Source organism: Poecilia formosa, unplaced genomic scaffold (genome assembly GCF_000485575.1).
Source record: "Poecilia formosa unplaced genomic scaffold, Poecilia_formosa-5.1.2 Scaffold125, whole genome shotgun sequence".
Taxonomy (NCBI): domain Eukaryota; kingdom Metazoa; phylum Chordata; class Actinopteri; order Cyprinodontiformes; family Poeciliidae; genus Poecilia; species Poecilia formosa.
The window spans coordinates 1-18,689 of record NW_006800064.1 but is presented as its reverse complement, the minus strand read 5'-3'; the positions used below and the strand labels follow the sequence as shown (position 1 = coordinate 18,689).

The window sequence follows — 18,689 nt, the reverse complement described above, 5'->3', positions numbered from 1 at the left end:
TTGACTCATAGTTTATTTGGTTTATACTTTTCTCAGTCATTTCTGAAGTAAATCCTTTTATCTACAAAAGTAATACCCTTTCTTTGAGAATCTTGTCCAAGAGTAACAACTGATGTACAATAAGGAATTGCTTTATCTCTGTTTTAATGTCCAATCTTATTAATATTTCTTTACTTCTGAACATCAACAGCAGGAAGTTCTTCTTCCCAAAGGGAGGATCAGAGGATTTTGCTTCATCCAGGAAACAGGAGTGTCTCCTGAACTGTCACTCCAGCTTCTCATTAGAGGTTTGTGTGTAGAGCATGTCTGATGTGACACATCTAACCTTTAGTAATGAGAGACACCCCCAGCTCTGCCCTTTCCATTGAGTAGTGAGTCTTTGCTTCAATGTGCCGCGTGTCTAACAGAACTCAGCACTGATTTGGTTGAATTAGGTCCTGCTGTTGAGCCAATGGAGTGACCAAAAAGCAGAAAAGTCAAGTGAGGCACATTTGTTGAACCAAGGGAGTACCAGAATTCAAATCCAGTCTCTTGACATGATTGCCCCCATGTGGAAATGAGAGTGCAATAACAGGAAGAGCTTTTCTGCAACATTTATTCAGGTTTTTAAGAATATATTTTCAAACAAAATAATTAAGGCTTGTGGATACTATATTTTTGGCATCAACATTTATATTTTAGTTTCAAAAGAGTCTAACATCCCAACTCACAAGATAGAGATAACCTAATTTGAAAAAAAAGAAGAAGGTTAGAACTTTATCTGCTTGGGTGTTTTCTTTATGCTTCCCTAAGAAGACTGAGGCCGCTGGCCCTTCAGGTAAAAGACCCATGAAATGTCATTGTTCCGGGCCTCTGGGTTCTGTCTCCAGACAGTCAACTTCCCAAACCATGGTCCAGGATGCCCTCCGGAAGGAACTTCAAAGGACACCATGATATTATGTGACTTTTTGGGGGGTATGTTCTCCATCTCTTTGACATTAAAGCATGGATTGTCAACCTAGAAGCAACAAAAATATCATTAGGTTACATAATTTTCACATGTGAATGCAAAAGAGAGTAAGTTGTTGACTGAAGTCAAATATGCAAAAGTTAAAGAAAATGTAGTGCTGTGTGAAGAACCTATCAAGAGTAGAGGTGTGCCAATCGATCGGCCACCAATCATTATTGGGCGATTTCCGTGAAAAAGTGTACAATCGGTGATCGTCGATCACGTTCTCTTGTTGCCGATCACACAAACTGATCACCTGTATCTCACTTCGCAGCCTGCGTGTGCAGCTCATCTTCTCTTTCCCTCACACTGCACAAGCACGCGGCAACAAATCCTAAGTGATGTCGTGTGGAACTATAATGTTCTAAAAGTGAATGGGGAAGTTTGTGTGTTGCGGTGGAAAATTACCTCAGGGGTTGAAACACGTCAAAATGCATCAACACGACAAATCTAATATATGACATTTACAAAACAAGCACTTGACGGAGTTTGGCTACATCAAGGCTCACTGCAGGAAAAACAAGACATCCAGAGCGGCCAGTAAAGCAGCACACAACTACCAACACTCACTCGGAAGAGCATGATGGTCAGAAAGCTAAAAAAATAACTTGGAAAAATAATTTCAGTCAACGAGCTAGCGGTGTTAGATGCTGGTGCTGCTCTCGCAGTTGGACCGCCGATCGGTGATCGGCTGTGATCGACCCTCATGGGTGATCGGTATCGGCAGCAAAATACCTGATCGGAGCATCCCTAATCAAGAGGCAATAGAAAGTGGTCAGATGGATGTCAGAACCAAAGAGCAAATTCTCATAAGGGAGTCAAGCTGAGAGCTGTGGCAATAAAACTGGTAATTTCCATAATCTGCGAATGTTAGTGTTACCTCTGAAAGGCTTAGCCATTGTATCTAAATATTAACATGTAACCTGGATGTAAAACAAGGAGCAGCAAAGAAGACAATCCGCATGTTTTCTAATGTTTCTGTAAATCAATAATAGGGGTGAAATACAGAAGCAAACCATGTCTAAGCAGCAAATCATTTTTACTCTTACTTTGAATGGCCTCATTAATAATAAAAATTTTAATATTCTACAAATATTCAAATAATAACCAACAGAATCAGAGTTCTAGTAGCCAGCTTTCGTCATATCAGAATCCATCCATCTATGTTACTAGAAACACAGAGATGTTGAGGGTTGATGACCTGCTCAAAGTGTACCCCTCTCGTCTATTGGGCAAACACAACACCCCTGTTAACCTTGCAGGCATTAAATCACTACACAATAAGGATGGATGGTTAGGTGAGATGGATGTTTGTGTCTGGTTTGAACAGGGCCTAAAAAAGCCATGAGCTTAACAATGCCTGTTTGATCCCAAAGAAAACTACACACAATACAAATGAATGATTAAACAGTAGAAAGATGTCTTTTTCCAATGTGAGAGAACAAGTGGTAGAGCTATTGGATGGAGACAAAAGCTGCTGGTAGATTTTGTTGACCATCAGTGGGAAATTTCAGAATCTTTAGGTTTTTGTACAAGAAATAATGCAAAAAAATAAACCAACTTTTGATTTGTTCACACACTGGATAGGGGGAACTAACAATTATTCTACTCTTTAATCTTGTTAGGTTCTGCATGAATTTTACCTTCAAAGAGAAAGCCGTGGTCTTCGGGAACACGTTTTTGAAAGGGATGGAGACGCTGCCGCCCCCTTTGATGTTGTATGGGCCCCGAGGTCTTGGGAAGGTGCAGACTCCATGCAAAGGAAATATGTATTCACCACCAATATCTGAGTTCAAGGTGAGCTGCCCTCTCACCGCGCCCAGCTGATGTGGCTCAAAACGAACATCCACCTTCACCTCTGAGCCTGAAGGAAAACCGGGCAAAACACTGACATTTTTGTCCACGATAAAATCAGGACGATCACTCTGTAGGAGAGACAGAACAACACATGGTAAATGGTCTGTACTAATGTAGCACTACTTCTAGTCCAGAGTACTCCAGAGCGCTCGACGTGTTCACACTTAGAGTGTTAAGCTACATTGTAGCCATAAAGTGGCGCTTCCTGGCCAATATGAATTTCAAAGCTTTATTTGAGGTTCGATTTGCTAATTCTGGTGTCACTGGTCTAATTTATTCAAGGTGTACACAGGGTATAAGGAAAAAAAAGTGCTGCAGGNACAATAAGGAATTGCTTTATCTCTATTTTAATGTCCAGTCTTATTAATATTTCTTTACCTCTGAACATCAGCAGCAGGAAGTTCTTCTTCCCAAAGGGAGGATCAGAGGATTTTGCTTCATCCAGGAAACAGGAGTGTCTCCTGAACTATCACTCCAGCTTCTCATTAGAGGTTTGTGTGTAGAGCATGTCTGATGTGACACATCTAACCTTTAGTAATGAGAGACTCCCCCAGCTCTGCCCTTTCCATTGAGTAGTGTCTTTGCTTCAACGTGCTGCGTGTCTAACAGAACTCAGCACTGATTTGGTTGAATTAGATCCTGCTGTTGAGCCAATGGAGTGACCAAAAAGCAGAAAAGTCAAGTGAGGCACATTTGTTGAACCAATCTAGGGAGTGCCAGAATTCAAATCCAGTCTCTTGACATGATTGCCCCTATGTGGAAATGAGAGTGCAATAACAGGAAGAGCTTCTCTGCAACATTTATTCAGTATTTTAAGAATATATTTTCAAACTAAATAATTAAAGCTTGTGGATACTACATTTTTGTCATCAACATTTATATTTTAGTTTCAAAAGAGTAACATCCCAACTCACAAGCTAGAGGTAACCTAAGCTGAAAAAAAGAAGAAGGTTAGAACTTTCTATCTGCTTGGGAGTTTTCTTTATGCTAAGAAGACTGAGGCCGCTGGCCCTTCAGGTAAAAGACCCATGAAATGGCATTGCTCCGGGCCTCTGGGTTCTGTCTGCAGACAGTCAACTTCCCAAACCATGGTCCAGGATGCCCTCCGGAAGGAACTTCAAAGGACACCATGATATTATGTGACTTTTTGGGGGGTATGTTCTCCATTTCTTTGACATTAAAGCATGGATTGTCAACCTAGAAGCAACAAAAATATCATTAGGTTACATAATTTTCACACGTGAATGCAAAAGAGTAAGTTGTTGACTGAAGTCAAATATGCAAAAGTTAAAGAAAATGTAATGCTGTGTGAAGAACCTATCAAGAGTAGAGGTGTGCCAATCGATCGGCCACCAATCATTATCAGGCGATTTCCGTGAAAAAGTGTACAATCGGTGATCGCCGATCACGGTTTCTTGTTGCCGATCACACAAACTGATCACCTGTATCTCACTTCGCAGCCTGCGTGTGCAGCTCATCTTCTCTTTCCCTCACGCTGCACAAGCACGCGGCAACAAATCCTAAGCGATGTCATGTGGAACTATAACGTTCTAAAAGTGAATGGGGAAGTTTGTGTGTTGCGGTGGAAAATTACCTCAGGGGTTGAAACACGTCAAAATGCGTCAACACGACAAATCTAATATATGACATTTACAAAACAAGCACTTGACGGAGTTTGGCTACATCGAGGCTCAATGCAGGAAAAACAAGGGATCCGGAGCGGCCAGTAAAGCAGCACACAACTACCAACACTCACTCGGAAGAGCATGATGGTCAGAAAGCTAAAGAAATAACTCGAAAAATAATTTAAGTCAACGAGCTAGCAGTGTTAGATGCTGGTTCTGCTCTCGCTGTTGGACCGCCGATCGGTGATCAGCTGTGATCGGCCCTCATGGGTGATCGGTATCGGCAGCAAAATACCTGATCGGAGCATCCCTAATCAAGAGGCAATAGAAAGTGCTCAGACGGATGTCAGAACCAAAGAGCAAATTCTCATAAGGGAGTCGAGCTGAGAGCTGTGGCAATAAAACTGGTAATTTCCATAATCTGCGAATGTTAGTGTTATCTCTGAAAGGCTTAGTCATTGTATCTAAATATTAACATATAACCTGGACGTAGAACAAGGAGCAGCAAAGAAGACAATCCGCATGTTTTCTAATGTTTCTGTAAATCAATAATAGGCGTGAAATACAGAAGCGAACCATGTCTGAGCAGTAAATCATTTTTACTCTTACTTTGAATGGCCTACAAATATCCAAATAATAACCAACAGAATCAGAGTTCTAGTAGCCAGCTTTCGTCCTATCAGAATCCATCCATCTCTGTTACTAGATACACAGAGATGTTGAGGGTTGATGACCTGCTCAAAGTGTACCCCTCTCGTCTATTGGGCAAACACAACACCCCTGTTAACCTTGCAGGCATTAAATCACTACACAATAAGGATGGATGGTTAGGTGAGATGGATGTTTGTGCCTGGTTTGAACAGGGCCTAAAAAAAGCCATGAGCTTAACAATGCCTGTTTGATCCCAAAGAAAACTAAACACAATACAAATGAATGATTAAGCAGTAGAAAGATGTCTTTTTCCAATGTGAGAGGACAAGTGGTAGAGCTATTGGATGGAGACAAAAGCTGCTGGTAGATTTTGTTGACCATCAGTGGGAAATTTCAGAATCTTTGGGTTTTTGTACAAGAAATAATGCAAAAAATAAACCAACTTTTGATTTGTTCACACACTAGATAGGGGGAGACTATCTATTGTTCTACTCTTTAATCTTGTTAGGCTCTGCATGAATTTTACCTTCAAAGAGAAAGCCGTGGTCTTCGGGAACACGTTTTTGAAAGGGATGGAGACGCTGCCGCCCCCTTTGATGTTGTACGGGCCCTGAGGTCTTGGGAAGGTGCAGACTCCGTGCAAAGGAAATATGTATTCACCGCCAATATCTGAGTTCAAGGTGAGCTGCCCTCTCACCTCGCCCAGCTGATGTGGCTCAAAACGAACATCCACCTTCACCTCTNTATTGTTCTACTCTTTAATCTTGTTAGGTTCTGCATGAATTTTACCTTCAAAGAGAAACCCGTGGTCTTCGGGAACACGTTTTTGAAAGGGATGGAGACGCTGCCGCCCCCTTTGATGTTGTATGGGCCCTGAGGTCTTGGGAAGGTGCAGACTCCGTGCAAAGGAAATATGTATTCACCGCCAATATCTGAGTTCAAGGTGAGCTACCCTCTCACCTCGCCCAGCTGATGTGGCTCAAAACGAACATCCACCTTCACCTCTGATCCTGAAGGAAAACCGGGCAAAACACTGACATTTTTGTCCACGGTAAAATCAGGACGATCACTCTGTAGGAGAGACAGAACAACACATGGTAAATGGTCTGTACTAATGTAGCTCTACTTCTAGTCCAGAGTACTCCAGAGCACTCGACGTGTTCACACTTAGAGTGTTAAACTACATTGTAGCCATAAAGTGGCCCTTCCTGGCCAATATGAATTTCAAGCTTTATTTGAGGTTCGATTTGCTAATTCTGGTGTCACTGGTCTAATTTATTCAAGGTGTACACAGGGTATAAGGAAAAAAAAGTGCTGCAGGTTGTCTGACAGAAGATATTGAACCATATGCCATTTTGCTTTGGTTGATGTGTTTATAGACCAAAGTGGGAGTTCTTAATGTTAATGCATTTAACAAATGGAACAAAAACTATTTCAGTGTTTGATCTGCCAATCACCAATAAGAGCTATGCAAATAAAAATGTCAAGTTTCTGATTTTTGGCAAATCTATTGGTTCATCTGTAATAAAATGTAATTTATATCTTGTAATGCATTGGCATTGTTATCTTTTTAAAACATTTCTGTAAGACAAGATTGAGTTCTGTTAGCTTCTTACCCTACAGATGTACTTAGTTGCACTTTGGGAGTAATTAGTAAAATTAATGCAAGAAGAGTCACTGCTCCCTAGTGCAGCCTGGAAGGGGACTGTCTCCTCTGGTGGTGGGGAGAGAGCTTAGAGAAGCAGATTGTAGTGAAATTGGCCCAGGTCACTACTGCACAGGGTCAGACGTATGGTAGATTCACCTACATGAAGAGGCAGATACTCGAAGTTCAGGGAACCCTGAGGAGAAGAGATGTACGTACGCAGACATATTCAGGTCAGGTATATTCAACAAAGATAGATTTTTTTCATCAAAATGAAATTTGTCTTTGGTATCGACCTTGGACTGTCCCGGAACGATCTGCTGAGGCGGAGCCTTGATGTCAGTACATTTACACTCTGTGGTAAAACTGGTCGCTCTGTTTAGGGGGTTCTCCACATGTACAACACCGCAGGCCGCTTTGCGAACAGGCGTCTCCAGGTTGATAGTAGCCAGGACTCCTGGAGAGCCGACTTTAAAATTGATGAGGTAGAACAAGAACTCCCCTGTTGTTTCATTATGAAATGTCACCTGAGTAGAAAGATTAAGGTGTGGAGGGAGGGCTAGATTCATGCGGTTGTCAGACTGTTTCTTTTTCATGTATACTGGTGGGTCTCAACTGTGTCCAATGTGGGTCTAAAGTAAGGAACGTCTGGTTCGGTCAACTCTATAACATATGTGCTGGTTATGGTGATCATGAGGAAGAGTCTAACATTCACACAGTTCCAGAGCATCAAAATAGAGTATTTTACTTCTGCTGTTGCACTATATTGTTTATTTTTGTTTGTTTTTATTTTTTCCTTAACTTGTGCAAATTCTACAGCAGTGGTGACCAAAAAAAAAACACTGCGCACTGTAAGTTCAGTGCAACAAATTAAACCTTTTAGCTCTTTTACAAAATTGTGTTAAACTTGGAAGCCAATGCCATGGAAGTCTGGCTCAGCTAAACATTGACTTGCTAATGCTACAGCAAAGCATTTGTTTCATAAGGGTATTCATCTTTCTTACACCTTTGAAACAGAAGGCAAATATGCAATAGTGTGATATGCATACTCACATGGTTAGAGAAACATACCCTCACAAACACATAAACTTGTTTGCCCAAACCTTTGTGGTGTATTCTCCCTCTTTGTATGCATTAAAAGACATCTTGTAGTCCATCTTGGCCAAAGCGGGAACCTCGATGGACTTGTGTCCTATGAGGAACACAGTCGGGTCTGGTTTCTCAGGTTTAACTACCTCTAGCAGCACAGAGAACCTGAAAACAGAAAAATAGTCAATATATTTGTTAAAACATAAAACTATAAGTCTCATAGGACCGTGATAAATGACCATTTATTATGGCCTCATAAGAGTTGTTAAATTTTTCATCACCAGTTAAATACTAATAAATAAATATTATATTTTGGCATTCATTTCACTCCCAGGTTTTGGATTAGAGTCCCTATCATGCCTTCTTAAATTAACTGAGCTTCACGTACCTGTTGTTGGTCTATCGATCTATGATTTTAATCACTGTCAGACAGGGATTTCAATCACTTCCAGGTTTCTGTTTGCATAATTTTACAGATCGTATTATTTTGCTGATTGAATGTATGACATTCACAGTGATAGATCTGGTGCCGTAGTTTGCAGTCTGACTTAAATAAAGTCAGAAGTCCAAGTCTGATTTTCCAATTTTTCAAGATCTGTGTTCTTTAGCTATGTCTTTAATGGATCTCATTATAGAAAGGAATCAGTCAGGATAAGGTGATGAGTCTGATTTACCAAAATTGTTATTCACACACAAACTAATCTAGATGAGAAAAGTCCCATAGGCCTTTTTTATATGTTAGATGAAATTGGAATTATCATAAATTATATAATTGACTTAGTGTTTTACCTCTGCAGCCTGGTGAGCCAGTTGTTGACTTGGAGAAGAACAGAGCTTTGGGTTTTGGCAGACACCTCCTGTGAGATGATGTCCTCTGCTTTTGGGGCAAACGCACTTCCTTGCAGATTGAACAGAATTCCCCTCCCACCAGGAAAAGAGAAAAAAACTGATCCCTGTGAAAAACACAAGTCTATTTTTTGACATTTTTACCCACTATTTTTAGTCCTAAATACAAAAATGCTTCCATTGAAAGTAATATTTTTCTCTACCAGGTGCTTGTTTCCATTAGTTGTCATGTTCAGTGGTCTGTACGTGATGTCAAATGTCTTGCTTTGGTTGGGTTCAAAGGTCATAAAGTGAGCAGCACTAAATTGCTCACCCTTGATTACAAGTATGACGTTGCAGGACTCACAAGTAGGGTTGGTTACGGACAGGGTCTGAGTTTGAGAGGTGCGCACTCGGCAAGTGAAATTTATCACCTGGAGACAGACGTTTTGCAAAATGTATAAAATTAATCAAACCTGCCAGAATTTCTCTGGCGACCAACAACATGTCCTCTGACGCACGTATTTAAGAGTTCAATAATAAAAGACATCTGCATCTAAGCACAAACAGTAATAACAATGCAATCCCTTCAGCTTTTGTTGGACTTAAAATTATAATTTCTATCAAACATCACGTACATGAGCATGATGCACATTTTCTTTTGTTGTGATGCAGCAAAAACAATCAACATGCTTTTACAGTCTTTTCAAAGACCTTTTGTCTGTCTACTTTAGATAAATAAATGTGAAAAAATTTCAACACAAGCTTTCTGACTTGTTTGATTCCTCGGATGCAGGACTTTAGGGGTACTCAGTTAATTAAATCTAACTGCAAGAAATTGTAGAAATCCTTAAATCTGTCAGAAGCTCCTGAGTCAACCAAATGAGACAAGTCAATTACATTATTTGGAGCTACCGTTTTAACCATTTACACAATGAAAATAAAGCAACTGTCATGGCAGCTTGTAGGAAAAATACTCAAAAAATAAAATCAGTCTAAATGTAAGTTTGCATCATTTTTTTTTACAGCCCAGATCTATCTGCAATATTACATAAAAATATAATTAAATCTTATAGACTCAACTTTGTTTTTAAGCATTAACAAACAGCATATTTACTTTAAAATGCTTTACAAGGAAACTAACTCAATATCCTATTTAGAAATGTGACTTCAAATCAGCAATCATGAGGAAAGATTGGAACCAAAAAACTTCCTTATCCTTTAACTAATAACCAAAGTGTGTATTAACAGTAATTATTTTAAAGACATGAAACATTTATGTTTGTATGTAAAGAGAGAGCTCAGTCTAACCTCTTTGCTGATGGAAGGTGGGACGCAGGAACCTGTGACCGTCAATTTAATAAGTGGGGAACCGTCGATGAAGCAGAACAGGTTCTCGTATCTGATGTCGTCACTGAGCTTCACAGGGGTAAAGGTCACTTCAAAGGGAAAGCCCTTGCCTGGGCAGATTTATCCTTTTACTGGTCTGATCGACAACTCTGCAGGGAAACCTTGGGTTTGCCAATGAAATCTGGAAGTTCAGTGAACCGAAGCAAAACAGGGGGAAGAAAATAAAGCCAACCAAAGTTGGTGTTTGGGGATGTGCTGATTCCATAAAAATACAGTGGGATATGCTGCTATTCAACATTACCTGACAGTAGTGTCACTAGCGTTCATCATGACAATCCTCCTGTTCGTCTGGCAGTTTTGGACCATAGCTCCAAAAGACACTCGGCTGCAGTCTAAATGGACATCCACCCCCTGGTATTTTTAAATTATAAATTACTACCAAATATTTCTTGAACAAAAACATCGCAATACATAATTCGCTAAGGGAATATTCTTGTACACACCGTAATGGTTGTGAGGGCAGATTCCAGCCAACCTTGTAACAGCCCTCAATGGTCAGCAGGTGGTGGAAGAACCCTTTGAACTCGGCCTGCAGCGCGACAGAAAAAGGAGCAATGTGCTGCTGAGGTGAAAACTGAATCTGCAGCTTGCAGGAGCCTCCACAAGATTTCAGCTTCATCTCGCCTAATGGGCTGACAGTCAGGTCCTGGTGGCAGGAAGGCAACTATTAAGTCTGGCTTCAGTGGACTCCAGTTTAAAAGTTGATAGCGTTTGTGTTGTGCTTACCTTTAGATCTAGAGAAGGATTTGAGTTCAGTATCAAATTGAAAGAAAGGTCAAGGAGGCTGTCATTGGCTAGGACGACCTGTTTGTTCACTTTTTCACCCAATGTTAGACATCCTAGTTTCATTTTCTTTCGTCAGAAATCAAGCACTTCCAGCTGGGACAAAAAAAGCATATGTTAGGGTCATGAAAATTATTTTGGACAAATAAGAGAGACCACTTTAGAAGATTATTAAAATATTTTTGGTCTCTAACTTTTGAATAAGCATGAGAGTCAAAAATGCATATGGCACACAAGTATTCTCAGACATAATGTACTGGCTGACAGTGTTTCATTCTGACTTACTGGTGCAGCTCGGTTTGGAAAAGCATGGTGTCTTTAAACTGGATGTTGCTGCTGAGCCACATATTGTCATTGAGTAAATTTGATTGTTTTCTTCAGACAGTCGTCTACTTGTTGAATTGGGACAGAACTAGACCAACATTAATGATTTAATGATAATTCCCGGATCTGCAGGATTTGAAACAGGTATGAATGTGTGCGTGAATGGGAATGACTGATCTTATGTAAAGCGTTTTTGAGTTTCCAGACAAGCGTTAAATAAGTCTGATGTCATTTCATAAGTTATTATGTAACTAACTGATAACATCCAATAACAGCGATTCTACATTTGTTGTCATGGGCTTGTATTTCAGTTTTGGCAGAAAGATTTTCAGAGACAAATATTTTATGCAGTTAAAATGTACTAGAACCTCAAGGTTACTTCTGAAAATCAAAGCCACAGTTTGGAGATGGATAAAAGGCAGGCTAGATCATTTTTTTGCCACTCTGTGCAGATGCTGTTTTAAAACTTGGCTTCTGTTTGCCTGATCAATAAGAGTGAGACTGATGGAAGGATGAAAGTAAAGGAAACTGATGGAACAAACTTCCAAAATGCAGAATTATAAAAGCTTTTCCAAAGCGCAACTATAGGTTAAGCACTATGTAGCATAAATACAGATAGGCTATATTGGAGAATCTCACTGAAAATAAATCAATAAAAGCAGTTTTAATCACTAAATTTGTACTGTCCTTGTTCATATGCTGTGACTCTGTTGTTCACAAAGTGGTAAAAAAAAAAAAAAAAACAACCAACAAGGAAGTAATACAGAAAAAAATGCATCTTGCTGGGATGCCTGGCAAAATACTTATTTCTGAAAATTTTGTTTTATTAAACAATAAAAACTGACTTTAATGTTTCTTAAATTTCACTGAACTGCTGCCAGTCTTTTGAGTTACACTGATAATATGTTTAGGGCTTTATAGTTTGTACCTGGTTCAATCTTCAGATCTACATCATAGGCTTCAGCATGAATTGTTAAGTTTTCAGTATGCAGGATTCCAATAATTTTCTCCACATCGTATACCTAAAATAAAATTAATCAAATATGAGCAAAATCACATATTTTCATAATGCACATAAAACTGGAATAAACAACAATTTCAATAGCTTTTTAAAAACAGGAATTGAGTGTGCATGTCTTACTTTATTGTGGATTTTTCAACTACACAAGGAATAAAAAATATACATGTTCAAATGTATAACAGAAGTTGTTATAAAATTAATAAAAGTCATATTGTTTGGTCACAGTTTTGTGGATAATGTCTCTCACCTTCTTGGTCTTTTTCAGACTCATACAGTTGAAACCAGATATTTACATACACTGAATAAAAAGACATGTTTTTTTTTTCTCACTGTAAAAAGTTAAACCAAACCAGACTTCTCCTGTTTTAAGTTAGTTAGAATAAAAAAAATAAATAATTAAAATTTTCAGTCAGATCAAAAATCTGTTTGATCTGACTGAAATTCAGACAGTGAGCAAAAAAGTGTATGTGTATTTTTATTTGGTGTATGTGAACTTCTGGTTTCAACTGTACATGAATTCATGCAACTCTACAGGTCTGGTTGTCGCCAAACCTCTGTATGGATGATGAAAATCAACTAATATGTAAAACAATTTGGTAAATGACAGTTAACTTATGATGTAACAAGGGGAACAGGTGGGTAGGACAGGAAGACAAGGAAGATTAGGTTTCTGGAATGACCCCAACTACAACACTGCTAAAAATCTGTAGTCAATTAAAAGTCAGATTCACCCAACTGGCTTATATGAACTCTACTAACTTTGTCAAGGAAAGGTATTGACATGTCCAACCAGATTTGTACCAGTAGCACTGAAAAGCTAAAAAAAAAAAACACTGCAGTTCGACTACTGGGCATTTGTCCTAATATTAGTGGTGACATTTGAGTCAGTTTTTTTTTATATATATATATATATATATATATATAAATTTCGTCCTATTTCTATTAGAGGAGATAAACTTGTGCACTCAATTCCTGTTTTCAATTTTGTTATAGATGTATTTTACATAATCATTTGATGTGGTGAAAAAGAGAACTTTATATTTATGAGCACAGATGGTGTTTAGCTATTGCAATACAATAGATCAACATAGTGAGGTACCTCCAGTTGCAATTTCAACTTTACCTCGAGACGCAAGATTTTCTTAACGACTGGCTTCCTGGCCTTGAACTCCACACAGAGAGGGCAACAGGAGTTTGGCTGGATGACTCCTTGATCTTGTGGCACTACAAACTCGTCACCCAAGGTTTCCAAGCCCTGAAGCATCCAAGATAGTGGCAAAACAGTCTTGTTAACCATCATGATGCCACGACTGTCTTTCCTGTAGGAAAAAGAAAAAAAATGTGATGAAAAAAATGCAGTGTTCAGAGTATGCAGATGCAGTTTTGACTTCATCACAGTGACAATTTGTTTTCAAATCATCATACTACAGCTAATTTGGATAGTTAATTTAAAATTGCTAACCCACAACAGAAAAAAGTTGTCTTTATAGATTAGATTTACAATTATTGGGAGATATTTTTGTATCCATCCTCTTACACTTATTTTTAAAATAATATTTTGTCTTCATGCAGTGATGGTAGCCAGAAATGGCGATTAACCAGTGAATGGGCCTTCGAGACATGTGTGTGTTTATGTTACAATCACCTAAAAGTAAATCACCGCACCCACATTATGGGATTGTTAGTACCAACTGGCTGACACTCTGTTGAGTTGGGTCAGTCACTTTAAAGTCAACATATATGCACCTACTTATTTTACATTAAATGTTTTATGCAATTGTCAACATCTTGAATAAATCCGCAGTGTGACTCATTGATGGTATTATGTTGTTGGGGGCCTTTTTTCAGAGGGATCTTCACTTGCAGCATACATTTTTATTAAAGTTTCATCTAAAATGTGTTGACAAAGTTTGGCTGGATACAAATTCTCACCAGACTTATCGATTGATATTAGTGACATTTTTAATAACCAATATATTGCAATTTGCACAGCTTCATGTTGGGTTGCATAGTTGCATATGTGTTCAAACATCAAAAAATGTTGAATAAAGGTTGTAGAGAAAATGTGAGTAATATAAACCAACTAACTGTGTTTATGTGTGTTATGAATTTATTTTTAATTTATATTTTTGTGTTAAGATCTGCAGCTAGACCAGAGGTAAAATCTGGTGTACTGTACCTTTTTTTAATGAGATTAATGTTCCAACACATTTTAAACAAATTAAAACTTAGGTTAATGTAAAAAAAAAAAAAAAATTCTCAAAACCTCTTTAAAATACATCAGAATGATATTTTTTTGAAGGGAAAGCATAACGAGGCAGGAAGAGGTTTGTGTTTCTTTACGTACTTGTGCAGCAGAATCTTGCCGAAGTTTAAATGGGTGCTGTCCAGCTCGAGTTCTGGTCGGACGCCCCAGCAAGAGATTTGGATGGTCACAGGCTCAGGATTGTCCTTGATATTACAAATTATGCTGCCTTTTATCTGTCCCCGTTTTGTCGGATATGCATAGACTGTCAGCACCTGATGAAGAGAAAGAATATTTACATATACATGTGTTTTTGTTGCATCATCTAATGTAGTCAACTAAGATCATTTCCATTGAGTAGTACTTCTTTCTGTCCTGGTGAGAGAGTCATTGTAGAGGGATCTAGCAGATACGTTGTGCCCTGAGTGTCATGTTGGAAACTGAACATGACCTCTGCCTCCATGCCAGAGTCGTTACAAATGTCCAGCCTCTCAGAGTTTTCTGGATATGTGTTTTTCTTATACCTGAAGACAATCATGGAAATCTGACATTAAAAATACATCAGCTGAAACAACCCTATTTGAAACTTTTCAGTCTCTCACCTGTCTCTAGTTTTGCTGCAAAGTAAAGGCCCAAACTCAAAGTAACCAGGTCTGATTACATAGGTCTTCTGAAGGCCTTCTTTCTCTTGTGGTACCTTCTTAGACTGAACAAAAACAATCCTGTGGAAAGATTAATGATGTACCATTCAAAGTGATTGATTGATTGAAACATTAAAAAGAATCCCAATTAGCTAATTAACAACATTTGCAGCAGAGTACAGAGAAGTGAAATTAAATTGCCACATCATTAAGATTGTAAAACCTCAATTTCCCACACAACTTGATTGAATAATGCATACTGACTGGTAGTCTGTGGAGATGGAGGGATAGGTGCAAATTCCTCTGCATTTGAGTTGGTAAAGTTTGCGGCTCCCCACTGTCTCAAAGTTGAAGACCTGTTCAAAAACTCCGAGTGATTCAGAGTAGAACCAGATCTTCAGAGGCACCTCACCGCCAGCAGGTACAACCCAGCAATATGTGGTCAAACTACACATGGTTACACAAACACAATTAGACAGCTGAACAACTACTGCTCTTAAATAATTGTGAAGTGACTGGATAGAAAAATAGAAACTGCATAGAAGTGCATTGAACCTCTCTGAACTCTTCAATTTCAACGTCTTGAAATGTTTTTTCGGGGTTGTTTGAGTGTCTTTGCCCTTTTTGTCTTTGGTCTTGTAATCCTTGTGACGTTTAGCCTAAGCACACAGAATGTACGATTTCAAATGCCATAACAAACTAGAATGATCAAAATTTAGATGACTGATAACATGAATGTTCCTTCAGTTGGATCTTTATCTTTACTTTTTTCTTGAATAGGTTTTGGATACCGATGGAAAAAAAAAATTAAAAAAAGACCTGTGGAGTTTTTTTTATGTGAGGATTCCTCTAGATCTTTCTTATCATCATCCTCATCACATTCAGAGGGATTCAGGAAGGTGAAACATGTCTGATTAACTTTAAGTTGCTCCCTGTAGTTAGGAAAAGCAACAACAGAGAGATTGTTTGGGGGATCAACGGGGGGGCCATTTGGACCTAAACCCAAGTCGTCCTCTACCTGTACAGGGTGAAAGAAAGAAGCCATTTAGAATATGAAATCAACCTAATTATTGAAAAACATGAAAAATGCCTACCTCTTCAAGAGAAGGAAGTACACCGTTATTAAGCAGGTCTGTGGAACTGATACTCCCACTTTGTGTCACATGTGTCATAATTTGAGGGATGCTGTCCGGTGCTCTCTGGAGAGCCTTCCTGGGGCCTCTCCTTGTTCTCTTACTCATGTGTGAATACTGAGTGAAGATAAATGTGAATGTTGGCTTTAGTTTGTTGTAATCTCCACATTTCTGTTTTTCAAAATTTCTGACAAATTTCTCTTCAGCTTTTGAAGAGTTCCTATGCCTTTATTTGAACAAATATAATATACCAAGGTTCACCCTGAATTTATGCCGAATATTTTTGCAGTGGGGGAAAAAACAAAACCAAAAGAATAAAATTAGAATATGAGAAAAGAAGGACGTAAAGTGGGACACAAAGAAGAAAGAAAGACGATTCAAGAGGTGGAGGTATGAAGGAAACAAGGGAGGAAGAAAACACAAGGAAAGACAAAGGACAAAAGAGGGAAATATATTTTCGAGGAAGCTAAAAAGGACAAAAGGAAGGAAATAAGAATCCATTCAAGGGAGGAAAAAAACAGACAAGAAAGGAAGGAATGTGCTGTACGGCACAGGGTAGTAAAGAGGAAGGAAGGAGGAGGGGGAAAAAATGGCAACTGGAAGATTTCACAACATTTAGATGCTGTATGAGCGTGTGTCGGGGGCAGGTGATCTAATATAATGTACTTCTTTTGGCAGAACCTGTGACCGTCTGAGTGCAGGTGTGAACATACACAAGTTTCGTGGCAAATTCAGTCGGATTCTTGGGAACACTCCCACCCCGGTTAGCGTGACCTCCTGGGGAGGTAAGAAAGCCACCTGGAGCTGAAACTGCTTCTTAAACACTTCAGGGATGCCAGGCAGGTAAAGTACACGCAGGTGCTTCTCTGAACCAGCACTAATGTGACCCTAGCAACACAAACAAAATGTTAAGTGATAAACTAAAATCACACCAGGAAAAATTCACACAGGAGATTATTATGATTGACTCACCACAGATGGAATAATTACGGGCCACCCAGGTCTGATCTTCAGCCTCTCGTGTTGTTGACCTTTTCCTTTTAAATGCTGTGCATCTCTGTCGTCATCATCTGCCTTAATCAGCACTCCGTCTCCTTTATCGACCCCTTTGTTCTCCTTTGCGTTTGGAAAGTATGTGACGTTGAAGTCAAAGTCCACTTTGCCGGTATTCCTAACACACATTTCGACTTCACTGACACAGTGAAAGAGCTGGAAGAAGGAGAAAGGAAATTAAGACACTATAGCTTGAAGATCACATGAACAGAGCCTTGTGACAATCAACACGTAAACTATTCCATCTACTTTTGAGTAGTAAACACAAAGTAGAAAATTGCAACCTAGAAAAAGAGTTGTCAAGATGTTTTTTTGTGCTTGAGGATCATAAAAATAAAAAGGAATTTAATAAAAATTATAAATGCTTCAATATGAATGAACTGGCCTGTTTCAGGTCAAATTTCTGATAATAAAATAAGAAGAGGAAGAGAACGAAGAATGCTGAACAGACAGGAGGGTTGGATAAATGTTCTGCTGAATCGCTTTTTCACCTAAATAAAAAAAATCAATGTGTCCTTGTTTTGAATATCAATGATAAGTCCCAGTGGCTTGCATACGTAAAGAGAAGGTGTAAGTGAACAAGACAAAAGTGTGGAAAACTGATTGAAGACTGTTGCATTTAAAGTTAGCAACTCATCTAGCTTCCCCTGTAGAAAATCTATATAACTACATTAATTGAACTGATGAATATTTATTTATAAAAAAGCTGGAAACCTTGCATTTTTTCCTTTAGAGTTATTTGATATTTATTATTCCACTTACAATCCCAATGGACTATATTAGAGTTTGTGGTTGTAAAGTGACAAAACATTCAAAAGTTCAAGTGGTAGGAATACTTTTGCAAGGTACTGTAGCAATAATATTACACTGCATGAGCTGAGTAAACTCAAACAAATCACACAAATCAGTCTTACAACCTTTAATGGGGTCAGCATCACCAGGTTGTATTGCACTATGTATCATCTTATCAACATCTCCAAACAGTAAACTGGCTTTGGGAAACACATAACACATCGATGAGCAAACAGATGAAAAAGAAGATAAAAAGCAAAGTATAACAAAATAATGGAAATAACTTGATTCTTCAGGTGATGCGTTTCAAGTTATAAGATGGTTCATTCTTGATTGACGTGCAGCAAAACTGAAGTTTAAACTTTTATGAGATGTACAACTCATGAGAGTGCTTCCAGACTTCTCTCTATTTGTGAGGTCAATGTGCAATGGTTAGAAATATGAAAAACACCGCTGGATGGGATCACTTCATGTTCATCAGCTGGTTGGAGAACTGGTCCAGACCATGTGGGAAACCTCTGTTGTTAATTCATCTCCTAAACTCTGACAGTTTCCAGTATTTATGAGAAGCAACTTAAAGTAAAGTAAAAAAAATTCTCTTCTAAAG

At 38.7% G+C, this 18,689-nt stretch overlaps 1 protein-coding gene and 1 long non-coding RNA gene across 2 annotated transcripts; both read right to left on the bottom strand.

Moving 5' to 3' along the window:
• Positions 1–580: 580 nt before the first annotated feature.
• LOC103144392 (hydrocephalus-inducing protein homolog) lies at positions 581–15,001 on the bottom strand. The gene is made up of 12 exons (XM_016676040.1): positions 14,828–15,001; positions 14,566–14,738; positions 13,342–13,537; positions 10,566–10,736; positions 9,992–10,135; positions 8,905–9,114; positions 8,645–8,808; positions 7,870–8,020; positions 7,063–7,293; positions 6,738–6,962; positions 2,632–2,913; positions 581–997 (listed from the first exon to the last, which is right to left on the bottom strand). The coding sequence occupies exons 1-10, from the start codon at positions 14,999–15,001 to the stop codon at positions 6,855–6,857; spliced, it is 1,722 nt and encodes a 573-aa protein (XP_016531526.1). The 3' UTR covers positions 581–997; positions 2,632–2,913; positions 6,738–6,854.
• A 488-nt stretch (positions 15,002–15,489) lies between these two features.
• On the bottom strand, positions 15,490–17,447 carry LOC107837241 (uncharacterized). The gene is made up of 6 exons (XR_001663249.1): positions 17,210–17,447; positions 16,951–17,125; positions 16,199–16,354; positions 15,924–16,122; positions 15,660–15,763; positions 15,490–15,551 (listed from the first exon to the last, which is right to left on the bottom strand). It is a non-coding gene; the product is annotated as an uncharacterized LOC107837241 (long non-coding RNA).
• Positions 17,448–18,689: the final 1,242 nt, after the last annotated feature.